The following is a 21,793-nucleotide window of genomic DNA, read 5'->3' as shown; positions in this document are numbered from 1 at the left end:
GCAATTGTGTCCAAGGGTGAAGTTGTCTGTGTTGTTGAATACAGTCTAATTCAATGTATTTCAGCCAGGTCACTATTGAATCAGGCTAAGCTTGTGGTCTGTGGAAGCATCTAGAGTTTCTTCAAGCTAGAACGGCTCTGTCCCCTTCTTAATCAGCCTACACACTGAGATTTACAGGTGTCTTGTGAGATTTATCTCGTGCTTTCCAGCTCATGGGTTGTTTCATCTGCTATCAGCTCTGTCCACATTCTCTCTGCTGTACGACAACTTACTATTCATGGAATTTTTCTACTCTTCATCCAATTTATTGAAAGTGTTGAATAGAGGAGAACATTCCATAGTTTTCTTCTGGAAAGGTTTTCTAAAGTATCATCTTTTCATAAAGTGACCTGAGGACAGAAGGCTGTGTTTTTCTGGGTGAGGGCCCAGGACCCTTGCTTCTAGGGCTTTGGAGCAGTGCAGATAAATGACTGAGGGGATTCTGTGCTGAAGAAACTTATATGAGAACACATAGAAATGGAAGGAGAACATGAACGCTGTAGACAGGTCACTAGTCAGTGGGACTTATTTTTACCTGGGAGAGCAGGGGAATTGTCTATAAAGGGCCTTGATGTATTTGTGATGGTTGTATAATGAGATACTGCAAGGATGTTTCTTAAGATCCATGATCTACTTGAGAGGTCATCTACATCAACACTGTTGGGCATCCACACTCACTCTGCTGTGCTTGGTCACTCAGGCGTGCTTGATTCCTTGTGACTATGGACTGCAGCCCACCAGGCTTCTCTGTCCATGGGGATCCTCCAGGTAAGATGATCGGAGTGGGTTGCCATGCCCTCCTCCAGGGGATCTTCCCAACCCAGGGATCAAACCCAGGCCTCCTACACTGCTGGCAAATTCCTTACCACCAGGGAAGCCCAAGAATACGGGAGTGGGTATCCTACCCCTTTTCTAGAGGATCTTCCCAACCCAGGAATCGAACCAGGGTCTCCTACATTGCAGGTGGATTCTTCACCAGCTGAGCTACCAGGGAAGGCCATACTCACTGCAAAAATTTAAATTTAGAATAAATAGCAATAAGGGCAGGAAGCAGCAGTTAGAACTGCACATGGAACAACAGACTGGTTCCAAATAGGAAAAGGAGTATGTCAAGGCTGTATATTGTCACCCTGCTTATTTAACTTCTATGCAGAGTACATCATGAGAAATGCTGGGCTGGAAGAAGCACAAGCTGGAATCAAGATTGCCGGGAGAAATATCAATCACCTCAGGTATGCAGATGACACCACCCTTATGGCAGAAAGTGAAGAGGAACTTAAAAGCCTCTTGATGAAAGTAAAAGAGGAGAGTGAAAAAGTTGGCTTAAAGCTCAACACTCAGAAAACGAAGATCATGGCATCCGATCCCATCACTTCATGGGAAATAGATGGGGAGACAGTGGAAACAGTGTCAGACTTTATTTTGGGGGGCTCCAAAATCACTGCAGATGGTGACTGCAGCCATGAAATGAAAAGACGCTTACTCCTTGGAAGAAAAGTTATGACCAACCTAGATAGCATATTCAAAAGCAGAGACATTACTTTGCTGACTAAGGTCCATCTAGTCAAGGCTATGGTTTTTCCAGTGGTCATGTATGGATGCGAGAGTTGGACTGTGAAGAAAGCTGAGTGCTGAAGAATTGATGCTTTTGAACTGTGGTGTTGGAGAAGACTCTTGAGGGTCCCTTGGACTGCAAGGAGATCCAGCCAGTCCATCCTAAAGGAGATCAGTCCTGGGATTTCTCTCCTGGGACCAAACCTGTGCCTCCCGCATTGTGAGCACAGTCGTAACCAGGGAACCACGGGGCATCTGAGACGTTACGGGGTTTTTAAATATTTGTTGGGCTTCCCTGGTGGCTCAGCTGGTAAAGAATCTGGCTGCAATGGGAGAGACCTGGATTCGATCCCTGGGTTGGGACGAGTCCCTGGAGAAGGGAAAGGCTACCCATTCCAGTGTTCTGGCCTGGAGAATTCCATGGACTGTATAGTCCATGGGGTCACAGAGTCAGAGAGGACTCAGCGACTTTCACTTCACAGGTTTGTTTTCCAGATTTATGCAAACAGTACAACATCCCTTTTATTATGAGGAAGATACACATAATTTCCATGTGTCCCAACCTCTTCCTATTCTGGCCCCCAGACTTGGTTGTTCTTTGCAGACTTTGACTTGCCCTGTGCTTAGGTCAGCTGAGGTCCTGCTGGTTTGCAGACTTGGTTTGTGCTGCACATGGATTCATTCCACGTAAGAGTCCCCTCCTCCCACCCGTCCTCGTCTTTATTTCTCAGCGTGGTCTTTTTATATCTGCACTCATCAGAGAACTTCTCGGGAAGTGTCGTGCCGGTTTCTCTGGCTGCCTTTCCACTTTCTTCTGCATCGGATCATCAGCAAACGCTCTTTCAGCACTTTTTTCTCAGGCCTCGTGCGCGCACCCTCGTTCCCTTTTAGCATCTTGAGCAACGAGGCTGTTCTGGTGTGTACGCTGGTGTCTCACCATGTGTTTCTCTACACAGTGCGTCACACCTGTGTGTGGGGTCCCAGGCTTCTCTTCTCTGGGTTCTGGAATGTCACGGCCTTTTGTCCTAAACTGGGGCTTTGTGTGAAGGGGGGAAAGGGAGGAAGTTGGGGGTGAACCCCAACCCGCACATCAGGGCCGGACCGAGGGCGAAGTAGACAGCTCTGGAGGCACTGGCTGGGGCTTCTAGGGGCCACTAGACACCAGGGGGTGAAGTAAGGACTCCACTGAGTCTCGGGGAAACGTGTGAGTTCCTGATGCGGGGGCTTTGGTAAATAGCTCCCGGGAGGCTATCAAACGTGTGTGAATTGCATCCCCACTTTTGCGTGTGTGGATTTTCATACAGACACGTCTTATTTTTCCCCAAACGTGGAAATAGATTTTCTGTCTTATCTATTGATGAGATTTTAAAAATCAGTAAAATCAAAGTAACACAAAAATCTGACGTATTGAACAAAAGGGAGAAAGCAAAACGCCTGCATTTTGCCGGCTGCAGATGACCGCCGCTCGCGCTTGGCAGCGGGGCCTGGGTGCGCGCCGTCCTCTCTCTCTGTCTCTTGCTCTGTGGTTTCTGACCACGAGGACCAGCTCAGTGAGTCTCGCTGAAACCTACTTGTGTTTTGGTGCCTTCGTGCTCAAAAAACATGCTTCTGTACGGGGATTTCCAGGACTCTGCGGTGAGACATCTGAGGCATTGACATCAATGCTAGGAAGAATGTTAACGAGAGCCAGGTTTCATCGGGCACTCAGTTTAAGCCGGCGTTTTGTAAGCACTGTGTGTGCGCTCTAATTTAATACTGACCGCAGGCACATGAGGTAGGTTTTTACGGGCTGCACCACGTGGTGTGTGGGATCTTAAGCTCCCCAACCAGGGATCAATCCCACGACACCTGCAGGGGACGCTCAGAGTCCTAGCCAGTGGACCACCAGGGAAGTCCCCATCCTGGTTTAGAGATGGAGACTTGACCATAGCTGTGACTCGCCCCGGGGGCCACGGTTAGTAAGACGCAGAGTCAGCAGGGCTCAGACTCGAGTGGACCCTGAGGGAAGCTTCTGGCCCCGCCTAGGACATCACACAAGGTGGTGGGCTTGTCCTCACTCCTTGACAGTCACCCGCGAGGAACCGTGTAACAGGCTCTTTTCCTCTGGTTCCCTTTCTCCTCCACAGACCCTGGATCCCAGCTGTGGGGACTTGCCACACTGAGTTTAAAACCTGAACCTCTGGGCTGATGAATCCTTCCAGCGAAACCCCCACCGGTTCCTGAGTGATGGCCTCAGTCCTTTGCTAGAAGTCCAGTCTTCCGGCGTCTCAGGCCGGGATCTGGGAAATAAGAGACTCCCTCCGAAGCCTCCTCAGGAGAGCAGCTGGTCTTCAGAGCCGACACGGCCGGTGTGGCGTGGCCAGTTTCGTAAGCCTGCCTCTTGCCCAGGGACGCGCAAGGTTGAGCAAGGTGGGCTTGGAGAGTGAGAACAGAGGACGGGATAGGGCGAGCCGTGCCAGGGATTTCTTTTCCTCCCACGCTGGCCTCACCCTGGTCTGTCTCCTCCACTGTGATCAGTGTCCCTCTGAAATACACACTTGACTGAGGGCCTCCCTGAGCTGCCATCAAGCTGGGCTCTAACTCTTAAACACGGCGTCTGAGATGCCTCTGTCCTCCCGAGCCTACGCCGTCCCCAGCCCCGTTTCCAGGACTCCTTGCCTAAAATATCCGCTCCAGCAGTGTTCAGCCGTGGGATATCTCTCGGGAATACAGTCTGCTGCCTTCCGCTTTCTGGCTCAGACAACTGCGTCCTTACCACCTCACCTGCTGCCCTCTGACCTGCCAAGCTCAAGGTTCTTTAAGACATAACCTGAGGGAAATACCCTCTGTAGAATTCCTGCAGGTGCTTCCAGGGAAAATAAGTACCTTGGGTTTTCTTCTACATTTCTTCTGTAGCATTGTATTTCAGTCCTAGAAAACTGTGAATTCCTTGGGGACAACAGTCAAGACTTGCGTTTTTCTGAGATTCCAATGCCAGCTGCCAAGTACAGCTTAATAAGGGCTTGGGAAATACTTGCAAAAGAAAAACTGAATTTGTGGAATCTAGGAAGTAATTCACAGATGATCAAGGAGTCACACACTATAGAAAGTATAAAAGGTAACCTCATGTTGGCAAGACAGAGGATGATGTGGTAGAACCTTATCAGTAGAACTTAGGTAAATATTGGCATGCCGAATCAATGGGTCTTAACCCCCACTGCAGTCATAATTACCTGGGACTTTAAAAAGCCCAATGCCTGGACTGTCCCCTCAGAAATTCTGTTCAATTTTTCTATATTTTGAAAACAGTCTGGGAGATTATACTGTGCATCCAACGTTAAGAATAACCACTTTAGATAAAAATACAAATTGCAGGATATAAAGGTACTAGCTGGGGCTTCCCTGGTGGCTCAGCGGTAAGGAATCCACCTGCCAATGCAGGAGGCAAGAGACACAGGTTCGATCCATCCCTGGGCGGGAAGATCCCCTGGAGAAGGGAATGGCAACCCACTCCAGTATTCTTGCCTAGAGAATTCCATGGACAGAGGAGCCTGGTGGGCTTCAGTTCATGGGGTCACAAAGAGTCAGGCATGGCTGAGCGACTGAGCAGGCACCTACGCGCACAAAGATATTAGTTGCTACAAGGCGAAAGCAGTTTGCAAGCAGGGGATCCCAAAATTTGCCCAAAGATGTCTCAGTGCAGACACAAGCTAACTAGGCATTTCTAGACACACGGGGCCATGCCCACGAAGCTCGAGACAAGTGACTTCAGCCTCTCTGTGAATGTGTTCGCAGTTCCTGGTCCACTTTGCTATCACTGGAGCAAAGACACCTGCATCTTTCCACGGAGGGCTTATTGCTGAATAGTAGTTAGACTCTTAACCCAGAAAGAGACAACTTTCAAAATTAAAAAAAAATCTAAACGATTGCTAAATATTTGATGTTATGGTCAAAGTCTCTGCTTGTGAAGCAAACAAAGTTTTTGAACATATGATGCAATGTGATTTCAGGATTACAAAACCTTGGACTCTGAGTCTAGGTCTTGCTAGTTAATTTACAAAGTAGAATAGGAAAGGATATAAAGTCGTTCAGAATTTCCCCCCTTTTTAAACAATTGTGACGTAGTTGATATATGACATCAGGCTAGCTCCAGGTACATTGCATGCTGATTTGACGCTAGCACACCTTACAAGGTGATTGCCCCCGTACAGAGTAATCACAGTATTCTCAGCCGCAGTTCTTTTGCTGTGTCCCCATGGATTGCTTATTTCATAAGCGGAGGTTTGTACTTCTTCATCCCCTTCACCTATTTCACGCACCCCCCAAGTCATTAAGAATTTTAAGTGCAAGGTCCTATGTCTCTTGTGAAGCAAATACTGTCCTGTATTCTTCAACCCAAGTGTCCATGTGGCTCTGTATTCTTGTTCACGGTTAAGAAAACATTAGATCCTACGTGCAACATTGAATCCCAGGGCTGTCTACTCTTTGGTGATGATTATACACCCTAACAGCACAAAGCAGGCACTTGATTTGTCAAAATTCCTTGGGTTTTTGTCTTAATGGTCTTTCCATTTGCTCTGCCAAATTAAACTTTAATGGCAAGTTTAAATGTGCCTTTAAAATGTCTTTTAACATCAATTATCAGTCGGCTCTGTGGTTATTATATTACTGAGTTATCACTGGGGTGTGAGTTAAACCATATGGAAAGGAAGAGAGACATGACTACACCTCACCCAGCTGGTGCTAAAGTTACAGCAAAAACCCATCGCAGACTGGAGGACGGATGACTGCATCTCGTCCTGAGGCTTATCCCAAGGCTTTTCATTAGACCCGTGTGTGTGTCTGTGCAGGTTCTGGGAACATCTTGTAATTCTGACATGTTCAAGTGGTGAGGCACTTAGAATTAATAGCAATAATAATTATAATTTATAAATTGGAGATTACCATCCATTATGTTTGTATTTTATTTTACAAAGAAAGGAAAATTTTATTAGCTGAAAAATATGATTCTCCACGTGATTCTCCTCCAAAGCTCTCAAACTAACTTGGATTTAGTGGTTTCTTCATTTTCCTGCTATTACTGTTTTTTGCATCATTTTCCAAAGTTCTGTAGCTGGCAAATAGGAGCTGTTGTCAATGACTCAAAGAAGCATTTTTATGATAATCTCATCATTTAGTTTGGGGCTTCCCTGGTGGCTCAGGTGGTAGAGAATCCGCCTGCAATGTGGGAGACCTGGGTTCGATCCCTGGGTTGGGAAGATCCCCTGGAGGAGGGCATGGCAACTCTCTCCAGCATTCTGGCCTGGAGAATCCCATGGACAGAGGAGTCTGTGGGTTACAGTCCGTGAGGCCGCAGGGTCGGATGCGACTGAGTGACTAAGCACACAGACACAGCACTTGGTTTGCACCTGCTGCCGAAAAGTGTTTTCTTCTCAATTTCAAGCTTCTCCAAATTTTCTTTTCCCAATACCCAGCCTGTAGGTCTCTCTCTCTCTTCCTCCATCCACCTCAGTTCTTTATTATACAGGACCTTGGCCCTTTTCATTCATTTTCTCTCTTCTCCACTCTTTGAAGGGATTCTCCACAATAACCCCAAGCCTGTGGGTTATCTAGAAAACAAGCGTCTTTCTCTTTAGAAGAGGTAGCTGGGAACATGCCCAGTAGTGGGGTTGCTGGGTCATACGGTAGCCTTATTCCTGGCTTTCTAAGGATTCTCCATACTGTTCCCTACAATGGCTGTATCAGTGGCATCAGTATGGATACATTATCGGGTAGAAAGTGGATGGATGGGGAGAAATTGCTGCAAAACACAGGGAGCCCAGCCTGGGGCTGTGACGACCTAGAGGCAGGAAGGGAGGGAGGCTCAGGGCGGGGAGGGGATATATTTATAAGTATGGCTGCTTTTACGTTGTTCCACGGCTGAAACCATCACAATACTGTAAAAATTGAGAAAGAAAAAAAGAAAAGGAAGTTGGAGTGTGTGCACGTGTATGTGCGTGTGTGTGCGTGTGTGCACGGGTGTGTGTGTGTGTGTGTGTGTGAAACAGCGAGAAGATGGTGACCATCACGAGAGAGGGAGGGCCAGCCTTGTTTTATGTTGGCGGCAGCACGCCGCTCTCCTCGCCACGGAACACCACTTTCATTAGCATCTCTCAAGAGTCACTGTCTGCCAAGAACATGTCTCAAACCGATGTGTCTGCAGGAACCCCAGACTTGGGCATAAAACACCGTCACCCAGATGAGAACAGGCGAAGCTGTTTATTCAGAGCTTGCTATCGGAAGGCAGTCAGACACCATCGTGTTTGGCAGAGACCCAGAATCAGTTAAGGGAGTGGCAGAGCTTTCCTGCAGATGAAGCGGAGAGCCTCGAGCAGGCCCTGATAGGAGGGCTTGGTGGGGGCGAGTCGGACATCCCACGTGACTGACCGAGGCAGCACAGCTGGTTCTCTCTAGTGGGCCCACCTCCACCCGGTTGCTCCGGCGACTGCGGACAGCGTTCTGTTCACATGCTGTCTAGCCATTGTCCACGTGTGTATTCGGCCCCTGAGAGTGAGCGACATGAGAACTAGGGTCCTGAGGCCCCTCTGGGCCCTCGAGAGCATGCTTGGCACCCGCCCATCCTCTCCTGCTCTCCTGAGCTTCTCAGCGTCCACACTTGTAATGTTACATCGATCTTCCAGTCCCCCAAACAGAGCTAGGAGTCTGTTGAGACAGATGAGAGCAGGCTTCAGCACGGACGAGCAGGACCTTGTGCTGATCTGGTGTGAGAGCACAGGGCAGCTACGAGGAGGGTCCTGTTACCGAAGGCAGAAGAGGAAGCCCTGGTTTGTGAGAGAAGACGCCGAGCTCAGGCTTCAGGAGTTAAAATCCCCGCTGCCTCTATGAGAAGGCAATGGCACCCCACTCCAGCACTCTTGCCTGGAAAATCCCATGGACGGAGGAGCCTGGTGGGCTGCAGTCCATGGGGTTGCTAGGAGTCAGACACGACTGAGTGACTTCCCTTTCACTTTTCACTTTCCTGCATTGGAAAAGGAAATGGCAACCCACTCCAGTGGTCTTGCCTGGAGAGTCCCAGGGACAGGGGAGCCTGGTGGGCTGCCGTCTATGGGGTCGCACAGAGTTGGACACGACTGAAGCGACTTAGCAGCAGCAGCAGCAGCCTCTGTGAAGCTTTCTTTAGAACCAGGCACCTGGGGCCGGGAATGTCATTTCAGAGGTGGGGAGAGGAAGCCTCAGAGTGAGTGATGGTCCTCAGTTTACATGCCGAGGCCAGGGCTGGAGCTCTGGGCTTTCCAGCCACCACCACACACACCAAGGATGGAGAGCAGACGGCCTGGACCAGAGGCCGGGCAATCTGGAGCCACCAGGATGGTCTCAGAGGAATGCGCCACTCTGCACCATGAGCATAAGTGCAGTAAAGACAGAAACGGTCCATGAAGATTTCACACAGACCCACCAAGATGAAAAGTAAATGATTAAAGAAGGTAGGTTTGGAGTTCCTTTCGAACCGTGATCCTTCATCTTCTATTTACAGAGATAAAAGTACACCCCCAGATGGTTAATAAGTAAGCACTTCAGTATTTACAGCTCTCCTTTGGGAGAGGAAAGCCACTCTGGCGGCGCCGGCGCGACCCACCCGCAATGCTCCCCCCAGTGCTCATCTTGCTGTTGGGGTTTCTCTGCCATGTTGCTATCGCAGGACGAAGTGAGTACACATGGCTTTTGAAAAACAAAATAATTTCCAGTCCTGGGCTTCCCAGGGGACACAGTGGTAAGGAGCCTGCCAAGGCAGGAGGCGGGGGACTGATCCCTGGGTGGGAAGACCCCCTGGGGAGGAAATGACAGCCCACTCCAGTATTCCTGCCTGGAGGATCCCATGGACAGAGGAGCCTGGCGGGTCACGACGGGTCGCCCATGACTGAGCACGTCCCCAACCCTCTGGTAAATGCCAGGGGCCCATAGGGATTAGCTAGATTCTCTTTAGGGTGGATGCTGGGGAGACTGGATTGGTGCTCATTGTTTGATGGAGCCATGCTTAAACTCCTTGGTGAGATACTTTGCTCCTTTAAGCCTCAGTATACTGGCCTGTGAAATGGGGATAACACATCTAACCTCCTTTAAAAGCTGGAGAGGAGATTAGCTGGGGTACGGCATATGTCAAGTATTTGGAGCAAAACTCAGTGTAAGTATTTTGGTAGCATTAAACGTTTTTCATTTGTGTGGGCCAGCTAAACTTAAAAAGGCAGATGTGGGTTTCTCAGCCAGCTGCTTTGTGTTCTGTTTCAGCCTGCCCCAAGCCAGACGAGCTGCCATTTTCCACGGTGGTTCCACTGAAACGGTCCTATGAGCCTGGGGAGCAGATAGTCTTTTCCTGCCAGCCGGGCTATGTGTCCCGGGGAGGGATCCGGCGGTTTACGTGCCCGCTCACAGGAATGTGGCCCATCAACACGCTGAAATGCATGCGTAAGTCGGCCTCCTTCCGCACATTCTCCGCTCATTCCCATCCTGTACATGGTGGGCAGATGACCGACCTTGTCCAGCTCTGGGCGCAGAAGGCCAGCAGAGCCGTGGTGCGGGGGGCAGTGGGGGTGGGTTTCATGGGAGGAGAGACTGCGGACAGTCAGTGCTGTTTGCTAGAAGCCAGGAGGAGAGGGCGGCAGAAGATGAGCTGGTTAGACGTCATCGTTGACTCAATGGACACAAATCTGAGCAAACTCTGGGAGACTGTGGTGGACAGGGGAGTCTGGCTTGATGCAGTCCGTAGGGTCACAAAAGGTCAGCTGCGAATTAACCACAACAACCGGAATTAGCTCGGGGCGATTTTGAAAAGAGACTCGGTGTGATGCAAGGAGAGGGGGGCACTGCAGATGTGAAAGAGAGGCGGATCTGACTTTACGAATCACATTCCTAGTAAAATGCAGACATGTTATATTAAATCAGCGCTATACATGATACAGACAATATTATGCATAATGTATCTATAACATTACGGGGCTTCCCAGGTGGCTCGGCGGTAAAGAACCCCCCTGCCAACACAGGAGACTCAAGAGATGCAGGTTCAGTCCCTGGGTCGGGAAGATGCGCTGGAGAGGGAAACGGCGACCCACTCCAGTGCTCTTGCCCGGGGGGCTAAAGTCCATGGGGTCGAGAACGCCTGGAACACAGCCGAGTGACTGAACAACCACAGCAAAGTCACACTTGGACGGCTGGGTTTTCCTCATTGTGACCAACAGTCATAAGGTGCAGACGCCTCCCTGGCGGGCCAGGGGTTCGGGCTCTATGTTTCCACTGCGGGGGCAGGGGTTCTCTCCCGGGTTTGGGAGCTAAGATCCTGCGAGCTGCATGCCCCACCCCCTCAACAGCAACAACAGCAGCAACGGCAACAACGGCAACAACAACGGCAACAATGGTAGCAATGCAACAACAACGACAACAGCAGCAACAGCAGCGGCAACAGCAACAATGGCAACAACAACGGCAACAACGCAACAACGACGACAACAACGGCAACAACAGCAACAACGGCAACAACGACAACAACAACGGCAACAGCAGCGGCAACAGCAACAACGGCAACAACAACGGCAACAACGCAACAACAACAACGGCAACAGCAGCGGCAACAGCAACAACGGCAACAACGGCAGAACAAGAAGCAACAACGCAACGGACGCCTCGGCGCATGCGCCGTTCAGATCATTTTGAGTTAACTTCTGAGAATAGTTATCAGTAGAGTCACTGGCTCAAAAGATAGAAATGAGTTTAAACATTTTCATTTTAACGGGAAATTCTGTGACTAGAAATTGATGTTTTTATCTTTAAATCACAGCCCGAGTATGTCCTTTTGCTGGGATCTTAGAAAACGGAACGGTACGCTATACAACGTTTGAGTATCCCAACACGATCAGCTTTTCTTGCCACACTGGGTAAGGACTTCCTGACCCCTTAAGCTGAACATCAAGGCCGGCCCCTATTTCATTTCTAGTCTTTAGGCTGGACTTGCTGAATACGGATCACTGAATAAAAATCCACAGTGGGGTTGGGGGTGGAGTGGAGAACACAGCAGGTAGTGAAGTACGAAGCCGATGCTCCATCTAATTTTTCTGCACCTGATTAGCTACTCATATGAGGAGCACATTGAAATTACTGAAGCTGGGTGATAATTCTTTATAATCTCCGGGCCAAATCTTGGCTTGGGGGTTAGAGTATTCTGGTAGTTAGACTTGGGCTTTAGACTAATCTGATGGACTGTGATCTAGGTTCAGTGGTAGAGGATCCGCCTGCTAATGCAGGAGGCGTGAGTTCGATCCCTGGGGTTGAGAAATCCCTTGGAAAAAGACATGGCAACCCTCTCCAGTACTCTTGTCTGGGAAATCCCATAGACAGAGGAGCCTGGCGGCCTGCAGTCCATGGGGTCGCAGAGAGTCAGACATGACTGAGGCAACAGCAGAAGAGAATTCTGAGGAGAAGGCTGAGGGTGACGGTGTAGAAACGCCCTCCTCCTCACCAGGACCACCTCCCTGGGAAGAAAGAGGCAAAATTTCACTGAGGATCCTGGTTTTATGGTTAGAGATTAAGAAATGCTGTGTGTGGAAGAGAAATGCCGTCTTTTCAACTGAAACACCAATTTATTGATGAGTCATCTTGAACACACTGTCTTCAGGGACAATGGCACATTTATAACGTTAATAGACAGCATTGTTATTAGGCATTTGGGCCAGCAGGCTCTCAGAAAATGAGGGTTAGAGATTACTTGGTGTGATTCACTTTTGTGATCCCCGAAAAAGAGGTGAGTCTTGGATTGGAAGCCATTACCCAGACGAGCTGGCTGGGGACCAGGCGTCTGGGGACTGAAGGGGAGGGTGGGCCTCCACGCCCAGCGGTGACGGGACCCCCTCCTGCTTCAGCAAGTGCCTTGCAGCCCCAGGCCGGGAGGCTTGCTGAGCCTTAGAGGAGTTCAAGCCTCTCCGGAAAACAGTATTCTAGGATGGAAAAGAAGCCAACAGCATCCATCTGTAGCTCTGCTCGATGGAAATAAATCTGAGGTGCTGGGGGTGGATGACTCTGTGATTTAATGGGTTCAATTTTCCCTCCGCAGGTTTTATCTGAAAGGAGCTAGTTCTGCGAGATGCACTGAGGAAGGAAAGTGGAGCCCAGACATCCCTGTCTGTGCCCGTGAGTCTCTGGGTCCAGCTCTAAGAGGGTGACCGCTTGGTTGGCCCGGGGCGTTCCTGGTTTTATCAACACGAGATCTGCACCCTGAAGCCCCTCAGTCCCAGCCCCCTGAGCCGCTTGCTCACCTGTTTGGGACTGCTCACCCTGACATCTTCTTACAATGATTTCATGGATGGGTTTCTCACGGCTGTGCTGGGCCTTGGTTGTTGCAGAGGCCTTTCTCTCGTTGCGGCGAGTGGGGGCTACATGATTGCAGTGTGCGGGCTTCCATTTGCAGGGGCTTCTGTCTAGACCACAGGCTGCTGGGCACACCGGCTTCGTTGCTCCACAGCACGTGGGAGCGTCCTGGATCTGGGACGAAGTCGTGTCCCCTGCATTGGCAGGCGGATTCTTTACGAAGGAGCCGCCAGGGAAGCCCCATCCTGGTCTCTTACTCTGGAAGATGAAGCAGCCCCTTCGGAACGACACACCCTAAGCCTAGCTTTGAAACTACATCACTTAGGTCAGGATGACAACCCGCTTCTGAGCCCCTGCGTGAAGCCACTTGCACAAGCGCCACACTGGGAGAGTACAAAAGCGGGAGGCATTCAGTGGGAGCAAACAGACCTGCACGAGCCCCCGGGGTCACTCAGGCGTCACAGCGACTCGCTGTCATCAGCACCTATTGCAGGGTGCTGGCTCGGTGAGGTCCTTCACCAGTTCTGACTCCGAGAAGTGTCTTCAAGGTAGCATTTTGTTCTAAGACGTTTGGTCACCTAAGCAGCATGGTCTTGTAACAGGCGAACCAGCGATGGCAAAACTTAAATCACTCAGCTATTTTCATTCAAATGACAATTCTTTCTTTTTTCAGCTATAACCTGCCCTCCACCACCCATACCCAAGTTTGCAAATCTCAGCGTCTACAAGCCGCTGGCTGGGAACAACTCCTTCTATGGCGGCAAGGCAGTCTTTACGTGCTCGCCACACCACGCGATGTTTGGAAGCGACACCATCACCTGCACGGAACATGGGAACTGGACGAAATTGCCAGAATGCAGGGGTGAGTCCAACGATGCTGCAATGCAGTCATGGGAGCACAGGGCCTCTCTGCCGAAGAGGACTGCGGATTCTGCTCTCCAGAGGGTTCTGAATGGCCCTGTTTACCGTGGCCTCTGCCCTGTGCCTGGGGCTGAGGGCACCAGATGAGGGAGACCTGGCTTCTCGCTCAGGGTGATGAGAGGCGATGCCGTGGACAGTCTGGAGCAGCCTGGGAGAGCTCCTGGCAGAAGGACGTGGGGGACAGAGCAGGCATGCCACAGGAGGGGAGCCAGGAGGAGGGGCAGGGAAGAACAGGGCGTGAGCATGGACGGCTGGATGTTACAGTGAGGTTGGGGAAGAGACGCCTGGATTAACCTGGGAAGTCCAAAGAGATTAGGGCTTCCCAGGTGGCTCAGATGGTAAAGAATCTGCCTGCAATGCAGGAGATCTGGGTTCGATCCCTGGGTTGGGAAGATCCCCTGGAGGAGGAAATGGCAACCCACTCCAGTATTCTTGCCTGGAGAATCCCATGGACAGAGGAGCCTGGCGGGCTACAGGCAAAGAGCCTGGTGGGCTACAGGCAAAGAAGAGTCAGACACAAGTGAGTAACTAATGCTTTCACTTTACTTTCAAGAGATTTAAAGTGAAACACTGGGTTGCAATCAGATCGATATAAGCTTTTGTAGTTTTACCTAAATTTAAGAATCACAAGAATATTTGAGTTACAAATATATATGAAAATTCTTAGTCCTTTAATTGGGGTCATCATTGCTATATTCGTTTACTTGTTTATTGGCCATGCGGCGTGTGGGATCTTCCCCAATCAAAGATCGAGCCCATGCCTCCTGCAGTGGGGCATGCAGTCCTCAGTGGGGCATGCAGTCCTCAGTGGGGCATGCAGTCCTAAGCGCTGCACTGCCAGGGAGGCCCCATCACCGTCTTTGAATTTGTCCCCTGCATAATGAGCAGGCAGGTTAGAGAATTCATCAGGCACACGAGGACTGACACTAAAGACTGTCACCCTCTTGCGTGGTGGGTAGGACAGACGCCTGCTGAATGATTCCAGCAGAAGCACCTTGCGGCACAGGGAAGCTCCTACGACTCCCAATCCCTAGCACCTTCCGGGGGACGTAGCTCAGGGCTAGGCACTGGTCTCCCGCGGTTCACGCATACGTCATCTCGCTTAATCCTCCCAAGCCCTAAGTAGAGGGTTCTTCATGGGTGTTTTTCCTTCTTATTTTCAGCTGTTGACATTGATACGGCAGCCATCAGCGTGCTGCGACATTCTCTCCCTTTCTTTCTACAGACATGCTTTTCCCCCGAATCTTCTGATAATTTACACACATCATGTCACTTACCCGTGAACACGTCAGCAGCACGAACGTCCTAATAACAATGAGATTCTCCTATGTTATCCCTGTGCCCAAGATATTTAACATATTTGGAATTATGATAATAATTTAAACAATTATATACAATTAGCAATATTCATTTCATATGCAAATTGCCCCACCTGATCCAGAAGTTCCTCTACACACACGTTTTGTTCTGTGTGAAATCTAACCGTGAACCACGCGTGTGTCTCGTTGTCACGTCTCTTTGGTCTCCTTTAGGAGAAGGAAATGGCGCCGCCCCAGTGCTCTCGCCTGGAGGGTCCCGGGGACAGGGGAGACTGGTGGGCTGCAGTCCATGGGGTCACTAAGACTCGTACAGGACTGAGTGACGTCACTTTCACTTTTCACTTTCATGCATTGGAGAAGGAAATAGCAACCCACTCCAGTGCTCTTGTCTGGAGAATCCCAGGGACAGGGGAGCCTGGTGGGCTGCAGTCCATGGGGTCGCACAGAGTCGGACACGACTGAAGCGACTTGGCAGCAGCAGCAAGTCCTGTAGTTAGGAATGATCCTCTGCCTTAGCAGTCATCTTTCATTGATGTTTATGAAGAGTGCATGCTGGCTGTCTTTAGAACTTTCCAGAATGTGAAGTTGGCTGCTTATTTACTCATGATTAGACTCAAGTCAGCGCTCTTTAAGAACGCACTCCCTCTCAGCAGGAGGCACTGGTGTCGATCAGCCACTGTCGGCTGTGACGCGGTCCTGTGGTCAAGGGGCACACCCCTCTTCTCTTGGTAAAAAAGAGCATCTCTTCCTCTTTGGAATCAGTACGCACCCTGTGAGTGGTAGTTTGAGGCTATGTGAACACCCGCCCTTGAGCACTCGGATAACCCGGGACTCAGTCAGCTGAGGCACTGGTGGTTGCAAAATGGTGGCTTTCTCCTGTTATCTGTCCTTTGATATTTATTTCCTGGAATTCTTCTACAGGGAAGTTTTTCTTCCACGGACTGTTTCTCTTTAGTTGTGTTATAGACTCACATTCTTTGGCACTCAATTTGTGGAAGAACCGAAACTGCTCCAAGCAGTCCAACTTCGAATTTTGTACTCTTTTAAAAAAAATCCATTTTATTTATTTGGCTGTGCTGGGTCTTAGCTGCAGCACGTGGGATCTTTTAGTAGAAGCACGTGGTATCCAGTTCCCTGACCAGGGGTGGAACTCGGGAGCGTGAAGGCTTAGCCACTGGACCAGGGAAGTCCCTGGATTTTGTATCCTTGAACCATCGCATTAGACTGCCTTCCAGAAGCTCTGTGCCCCTCCATCCAGCCTGGTTCTCTGCAGTTTGATAAAGAGGGGACAGCAGAGGATGAGATGGTTGGGTGGCATCACCGACTCAATGGACATAAACTTGAGCAGACCCCGGGAGATAGTGAGGACAGGGAAGCCTGCCGCGCTGCGGTCCATGGGGTTGCAAAGAGTTGGACAGACTTAGTGACTGATCAGCAACAAGGGCAAAGCGGGGTGTGGATTTCGGTCAAAGAAGGCCAGGGAGCAGCACCGCTCTTCCTCTTGGTATTTCGTGCTGACTTCTTGTATAGTCTGAAGGCGATCATGAGAATTAGGCTTAACTTTTAAAATCCAAATAATAGTGTTCTACTGTGCATGGAGGGAATCTTTGTGCTTTAATTTCATGGTCTGTTGATTAAAAGAGACAGACTTTTCTTTCATTCAAACCCACCATCTTAGACGGTGTGCAGAAGAAGTTTGCAATAAATAATACCTTGTGATTATACGAAAGCCCAAAGAACGTGGTAACTCATTAATTTACTTTCAAAGTGTTGTGGTTTCTATTTTAACACCCAGGGTCTCACAAGGATCAGATAAAGGGGAAATCACAGGAACCACCCAGTGATTCACTGGTATAAGAGAGGAGCTCATGACTATTCCGTAATCACCGGCTCTGCTCTGCTTATGCTAACACGGCTGATTGCTTAAACTTTTTAGAAGTAAGATGCCCATTCCCATCAAGACCAGACAATGGGTTTGTGAACTACCCTGCAAATCCAGTGCTCTTCTACAAGGACACCGCCACGTTTGGCTGCCATGAAACGTACTCCTTGGATGGGCCGGAAGAGGTAGAATGCAGCAAATTCGGAAACTGGTCTGCACAGCCGAGCTGTAAAGGTATGCGATATGGGTAAGGTCTCAAACCGCCTCCAGATTCATCCAGTGAGCCTCCTTTACTTGCCGTGTCCCTGTTCCAATCACTTTCCACTTTGTTTCTCAGACTTGCTTCACAGCTGCAGGGATCTATATGAACACGGGGAAGCTTCACGCCTAGCAAGCCTGTTTGAGATTTAAAACCTATGTGCTTCATTCGTCTGTTTTTGGCTGATCGGGTCTCAGTGTCAGCTCTCGGGCGCCGCAGTCTTGGCATGCAGGCTTAGCTGCCCTGCTGCGTGTGGGCTCTTGGTCTCCTGAACAGGAACCTGCACTGGAAGGCAGGTTTGCAACCGCTGGGCCACCAGGAGGCCCCTCCTGACTGCATGAGGCAAGCGTTTCCGTTGTAAAAGCCTTGATAACGTGGTGGAAGACTGTGTGGGCTTCCTACAGCGGCTTTTATGTCCTGGCCCATGACCATCCTGCTTCGCTTTGTTCTGGTCAAGACTCCTCACTGGGCAAAACCCACCACACAGTCAAGCGAGTTCCTGGAAATGGTGATTAACTACACACGGGCAACAGGTGATCGTATGGACCATGAGTATGGGGACACGAGGCTGGGAACTCAGTCAGGAACCACAGCTCCTCTCTCCACGTCTTAGGCCTCAGGGCCTCCCGTGCACCTGTTTCCCCGCTTACTCAGCTTGAACCTGGCCTGATTCCGTGCCAGGACCTCTCACCGGAAGGCTCATCACTCGGGGCATCTTTTCGCTGAGAAGCTGGTTCTGTTGGCATCATTGCTCCTTGGTCTGGCCCGCGCCGTGCTTACGCAGAGAGCGGCAGGCATGCACTGAGTTTCTGCTCAGGCTGCTGTGGGCTGGGAGGAAATTGGGCAAAATGGAGAATGACTAGGCTGGGGTCCCCTCGAAGCAGGGCCTGAGACAGGGATTCAAACACAGCTGATTTTCTGAGCCTCAGGAAACAGAGAGTGAGGCAGGTAGGATGGAGCCAGACACTGTGCGTCAGAAGCGCGTGGAGGGCTTGTTTAAACAGTCACTGCTTCGCTGGGTCTGGAGTGGGACCTGAGAACTAGCGTTTCTGCCAGGTTCCCAGGAGATGCCGGTGCTGCAGACGTGGAGCCCAGGTCTGGAACCAGGATGTGGGCTCAGCTAGAGTGTAACTTCAGTTTAATCCCCGGGGGGCTCTGGACAGGGCCACTGATCCCATGGAGAGGCGAGGGGACTTGCTTCTCTTGATCCCCTTGTGAGTCTGCACAGGCTGTGGGCTGCCCGCTTCCCTGCCCCTGGGCTGATGTGCCCGCTCTCCTGGGAGAGGAGGCTCCCTGTGGCTGAAGGCTGTTTTTCAGAGAAGGGAGCACTTGTGAGCTGTTACCAGCAACACTCACTTGGCTCAGGGGTGGGTGCGCCCGTTCAGTGAATGGGAGCTGAGTGGGCAGGGGAGGCTTACCTGCAACAGCAGTGTCTTTTAAAACCATTTTATTGGAGTATGGTTGCTTTACAATGTTGTGTTTCTACTGTGGAGCAAAGTGCATCAGCCACACGGAGACACACATCTCCCTTGGATTTCCTTCCCATCAGGTCGCCACGGAGCACTGAGTGGACTCCCCTGCAGGGCGCAGCAGGTTCTCATTAGTTATCTTATGCAAAGTACCAGCAGTGTATATGCGTCAACCCGACTCCCAACTCCTCCCACCCCCTTCCTCCCCCTCAGGAACCATACGTTCGTTCTCTCCATCTGTGTATCTGGAGAAGTGCGTTTTGTTTTTTTTTTTTTAAAAAAAAAAACGGTTTATTTATTTACCGGCGGTGCAAGGTCCTCACCGCAGCGTGGGCGTTCCCTGGTTGCTACCAGAAGGGGGGCTACTAGAAGCGAGCGGGGCTGCTCGGGACGCGGCGCAGGCTCCTCACTGCGGGGGCTTCTCTTGCAGCTGAGCACGGGCTCTGGGGCCTGTGGGGTCTCCCCCGGCCCGGGACCGGCCTTGCATTGCAAGGCGGATTCTCAACCACTGGACCACCAGGGAGGCAGAGCACCTGGTGCTTCTGCTCTGACCTCTCACGTGGCTACTCCAGGGCAAGAAAAGGTGATCTCGGAAATGACGGTTCACGGTCCTGTTGAGAGAGAACCGCAGTTGGCAGCCGCCGGGGCTACTCACTGTGCACCTTCTCAGAATCTCCTCCTCTGGGCCTTTTGCTTCAGGCCTGCTCACCCAGTGGTTCTGATGTTGCGTTCTCTTTAAGAAAGAGGAAGTGAAGTCCCGTCTTGACTACAAATATTGTCTCTTCCAGCATCTTGTAAGTTACCTGTTAAAAAAGCTACTGTGATATTCGAAGGAGAGAGAGTAGCTATCCAGAACAAATTTAAGAATGGAATGCTGCACGGCCAAAAAGTTTCTTTCTTCTGCAAGAATAAGGAAAAGAAGTGCAGCTACACAGAAGATGCCCAGTGCATAGACGGCACCATCGAAATTCCCAAATGCTTCAAGGGTGAGTTTAATGCTGGAGTGTTTAGCTGGCATCTCCCTTGCCCTGGCCATAATCAGTACTTAAAAAAAATTTTTCAGTTTGCATTGGGATATAGCCGATTAACAATGTTGTGATAGTTTAAGGTGAACAGTGAAGGGACTCAGCCATATACATACACCTGTATCCATCCTGCCCCAAGCTCCACTCCCATCTAGCCTGCCACGGAACACTGAGCAGAGTTCCCTGTGTGGCACAGGAGGTCCTTGTGGGTTATCCATTTTAAACACAGATGTGTGTACATGTCCATCCCAAACTCCCTGACTATCCCTCCTCCCTATCCCTTCGCCCTGGCCGCCGTGAGTTCCTTCTCTGCCTCTGTTTGTTTCGTGAGTACCTTCCTTTCTACCGTTTCTTTCCGGATTCCACCCATGAGGGCTGTTGTACGATGCTTTTTCTTCTCTGTCTGACTTGCTCAGTGTGACCCTCTCTCGGCCCATCCATGTTGCCGCAGATGGCATTACTTCATTCTTCTTAGCAGTCAAGTAATCGTAATCTGTACTTTTACTATTGACACATAATGACTAAAAGAGGCCATGTCAGTTTGGCCACTGGGTTTTTAAAAGCAGGGCTGGACGGGAGAAAACAGCAGGATGAAGCAGTACCTGCATTTGGCATTTCCAGTTTCCCTTCCGACTCTTTTCCTTAAAACTCAGTCAGGATTGTGGCTTTCTTTGATGAGTGTTAAATTATGCCATGGGGTATCATTCCAGATTACGCATGAATAATAATAATGATACTGAACGGAATATTGAGCAGTAATATCTACCACCTCTTGAGCCCAAATGATAATGAACTCACCCCAAATTACAAAGTAATTCAAGTCAATGGTTGTTGGTTTACAGATCTAACATTTCTGTCCCTCTTTTGACAGCTCCCAGAGTTTGAAAAGTACCCATTAGAGGAAAGTGTTCATTAGAGCAAAACATTGAAAGAAAGGTGACTTTGAGTTCGTGTGAGATAAAGGAGCACAATGGTCAGCATTTAAGCCGTTAGTTTCAGGTCCAAATAAATCCCTTTGTGGCCGCAAAGGAGGAGCCAGCCAGAGGCTGAAGCTATGATTGCATCTGGGTTTAGAGAGGCTTCTAGCATGTCGTCAGCCCTGAGTCAGCTGGCAGAGGACACAGCTGGGAGCAGGTTAGGGAAGAGAGAGGTCTGAGAAGTGTGCAGCTGGAGACAGAGGAGGAAATGAGAGCCAGCAAACGATACCCACCTCATAGGCTTGTTGGCTCGAAACCTCACACGTGACACACAGTGAGTGCTCAGTGATAAGCGTGACCGTTCTTCTCACTCTGATTAAAACAGAAGTGCACTGCATAAATTGTTATTGTTCAGGACACAGCAGAGCCCTGGTGCGATGTTACATATTAAAGCTGACAAGTAATCCCAGTACAGATTGGCAGAAAAAGTACTAACAGACATTTTAAAAAGTCAGACAGAGCTGGTTAATGTATTTCTTCAGGCTGCTCTCCCCTATAGTCTGTAGACAGATGAGTGCTGCGGGTACGTTGGGGAATAGATAGAGGGCTGATGCAGTTTTTTCTTTTAATCTTGAGTGTCAGAATTATATAGAACCTTTCATTTTCTCGCTTGGAGATGATTGCTTTATCTTTTCCCTGATGTTTCCTTGAATCACTTAAACCTCACACGGAACACTTTCATTTATCTAATTAGATTTATTCTGCACGTTTATAAAATGTATTTGATTTGGCTTGGCTATTTAACAAATTTAAGAAATGATTGTTTCTTTTAGAGTATTTATTTATTTTTTCTCCCCAAACAGAGCACAGTTCTTTAGCTTTCTGGAAAACGGATGCGTCTGACGTAAAACCATGCTAAGCTGGTTTTCACACTGAAAAGTAAATGTCATGCTCATATGTGTCTGTCCAAGAATCTAATGGAAATGGGAAAATAAAGAGACTGAATTTACTGTGTCAGCCATTGCAGTGTTACTCCGCATGGTGTCTTACTTTTATTTATCTGGTTTTTTGCTTGCT

General features: G+C 49.7%; 1 protein-coding gene across 2 annotated transcripts; it reads left to right on the top strand.

Moving 5' to 3' along the window:
* The first annotated feature begins 3,103 nt into the window (after positions 1-3,103).
* Positions 3,104-21,733, top strand: APOH (apolipoprotein H). Of its 2 annotated transcripts, none has more exons than XM_069542354.1 (10): positions 3,104-3,367; positions 3,720-4,002; positions 9,107-9,277; positions 9,859-10,035; positions 11,402-11,498; positions 12,671-12,747; positions 13,598-13,786; positions 17,101-17,280; positions 19,563-19,760; positions 21,580-21,733. In XM_069542354.1, exons 3-10 carry the CDS (start codon positions 9,214-9,216, stop codon positions 21,633-21,635), a joined length of 1,038 nt encoding a protein of 345 aa, XP_069398455.1. In that variant the 5' UTR covers positions 3,104-3,367; positions 3,720-4,002; positions 9,107-9,213; the 3' UTR covers positions 21,636-21,733. The 2 variants fall into 2 exon arrangements, with proteins under 2 accessions (XP_069398455.1, XP_069398456.1); XM_069542355.1 differs by having other exon boundaries at positions 3,365-3,547.
* Positions 21,734-21,793: the final 60 nt, after the last annotated feature.

The sequence above is a fragment of the Ovis canadensis genome, chromosome 11 (assembly GCF_042477335.2).
Source record: "Ovis canadensis isolate MfBH-ARS-UI-01 breed Bighorn chromosome 11, ARS-UI_OviCan_v2, whole genome shotgun sequence".
In the NCBI taxonomy this organism is placed as follows: Eukaryota; Metazoa; Chordata; class Mammalia; order Artiodactyla; family Bovidae; genus Ovis; species Ovis canadensis.
Note: the sequence above shows the minus strand (reverse complement) of the source record. Positions and strands in the feature narration are given on the sequence as shown.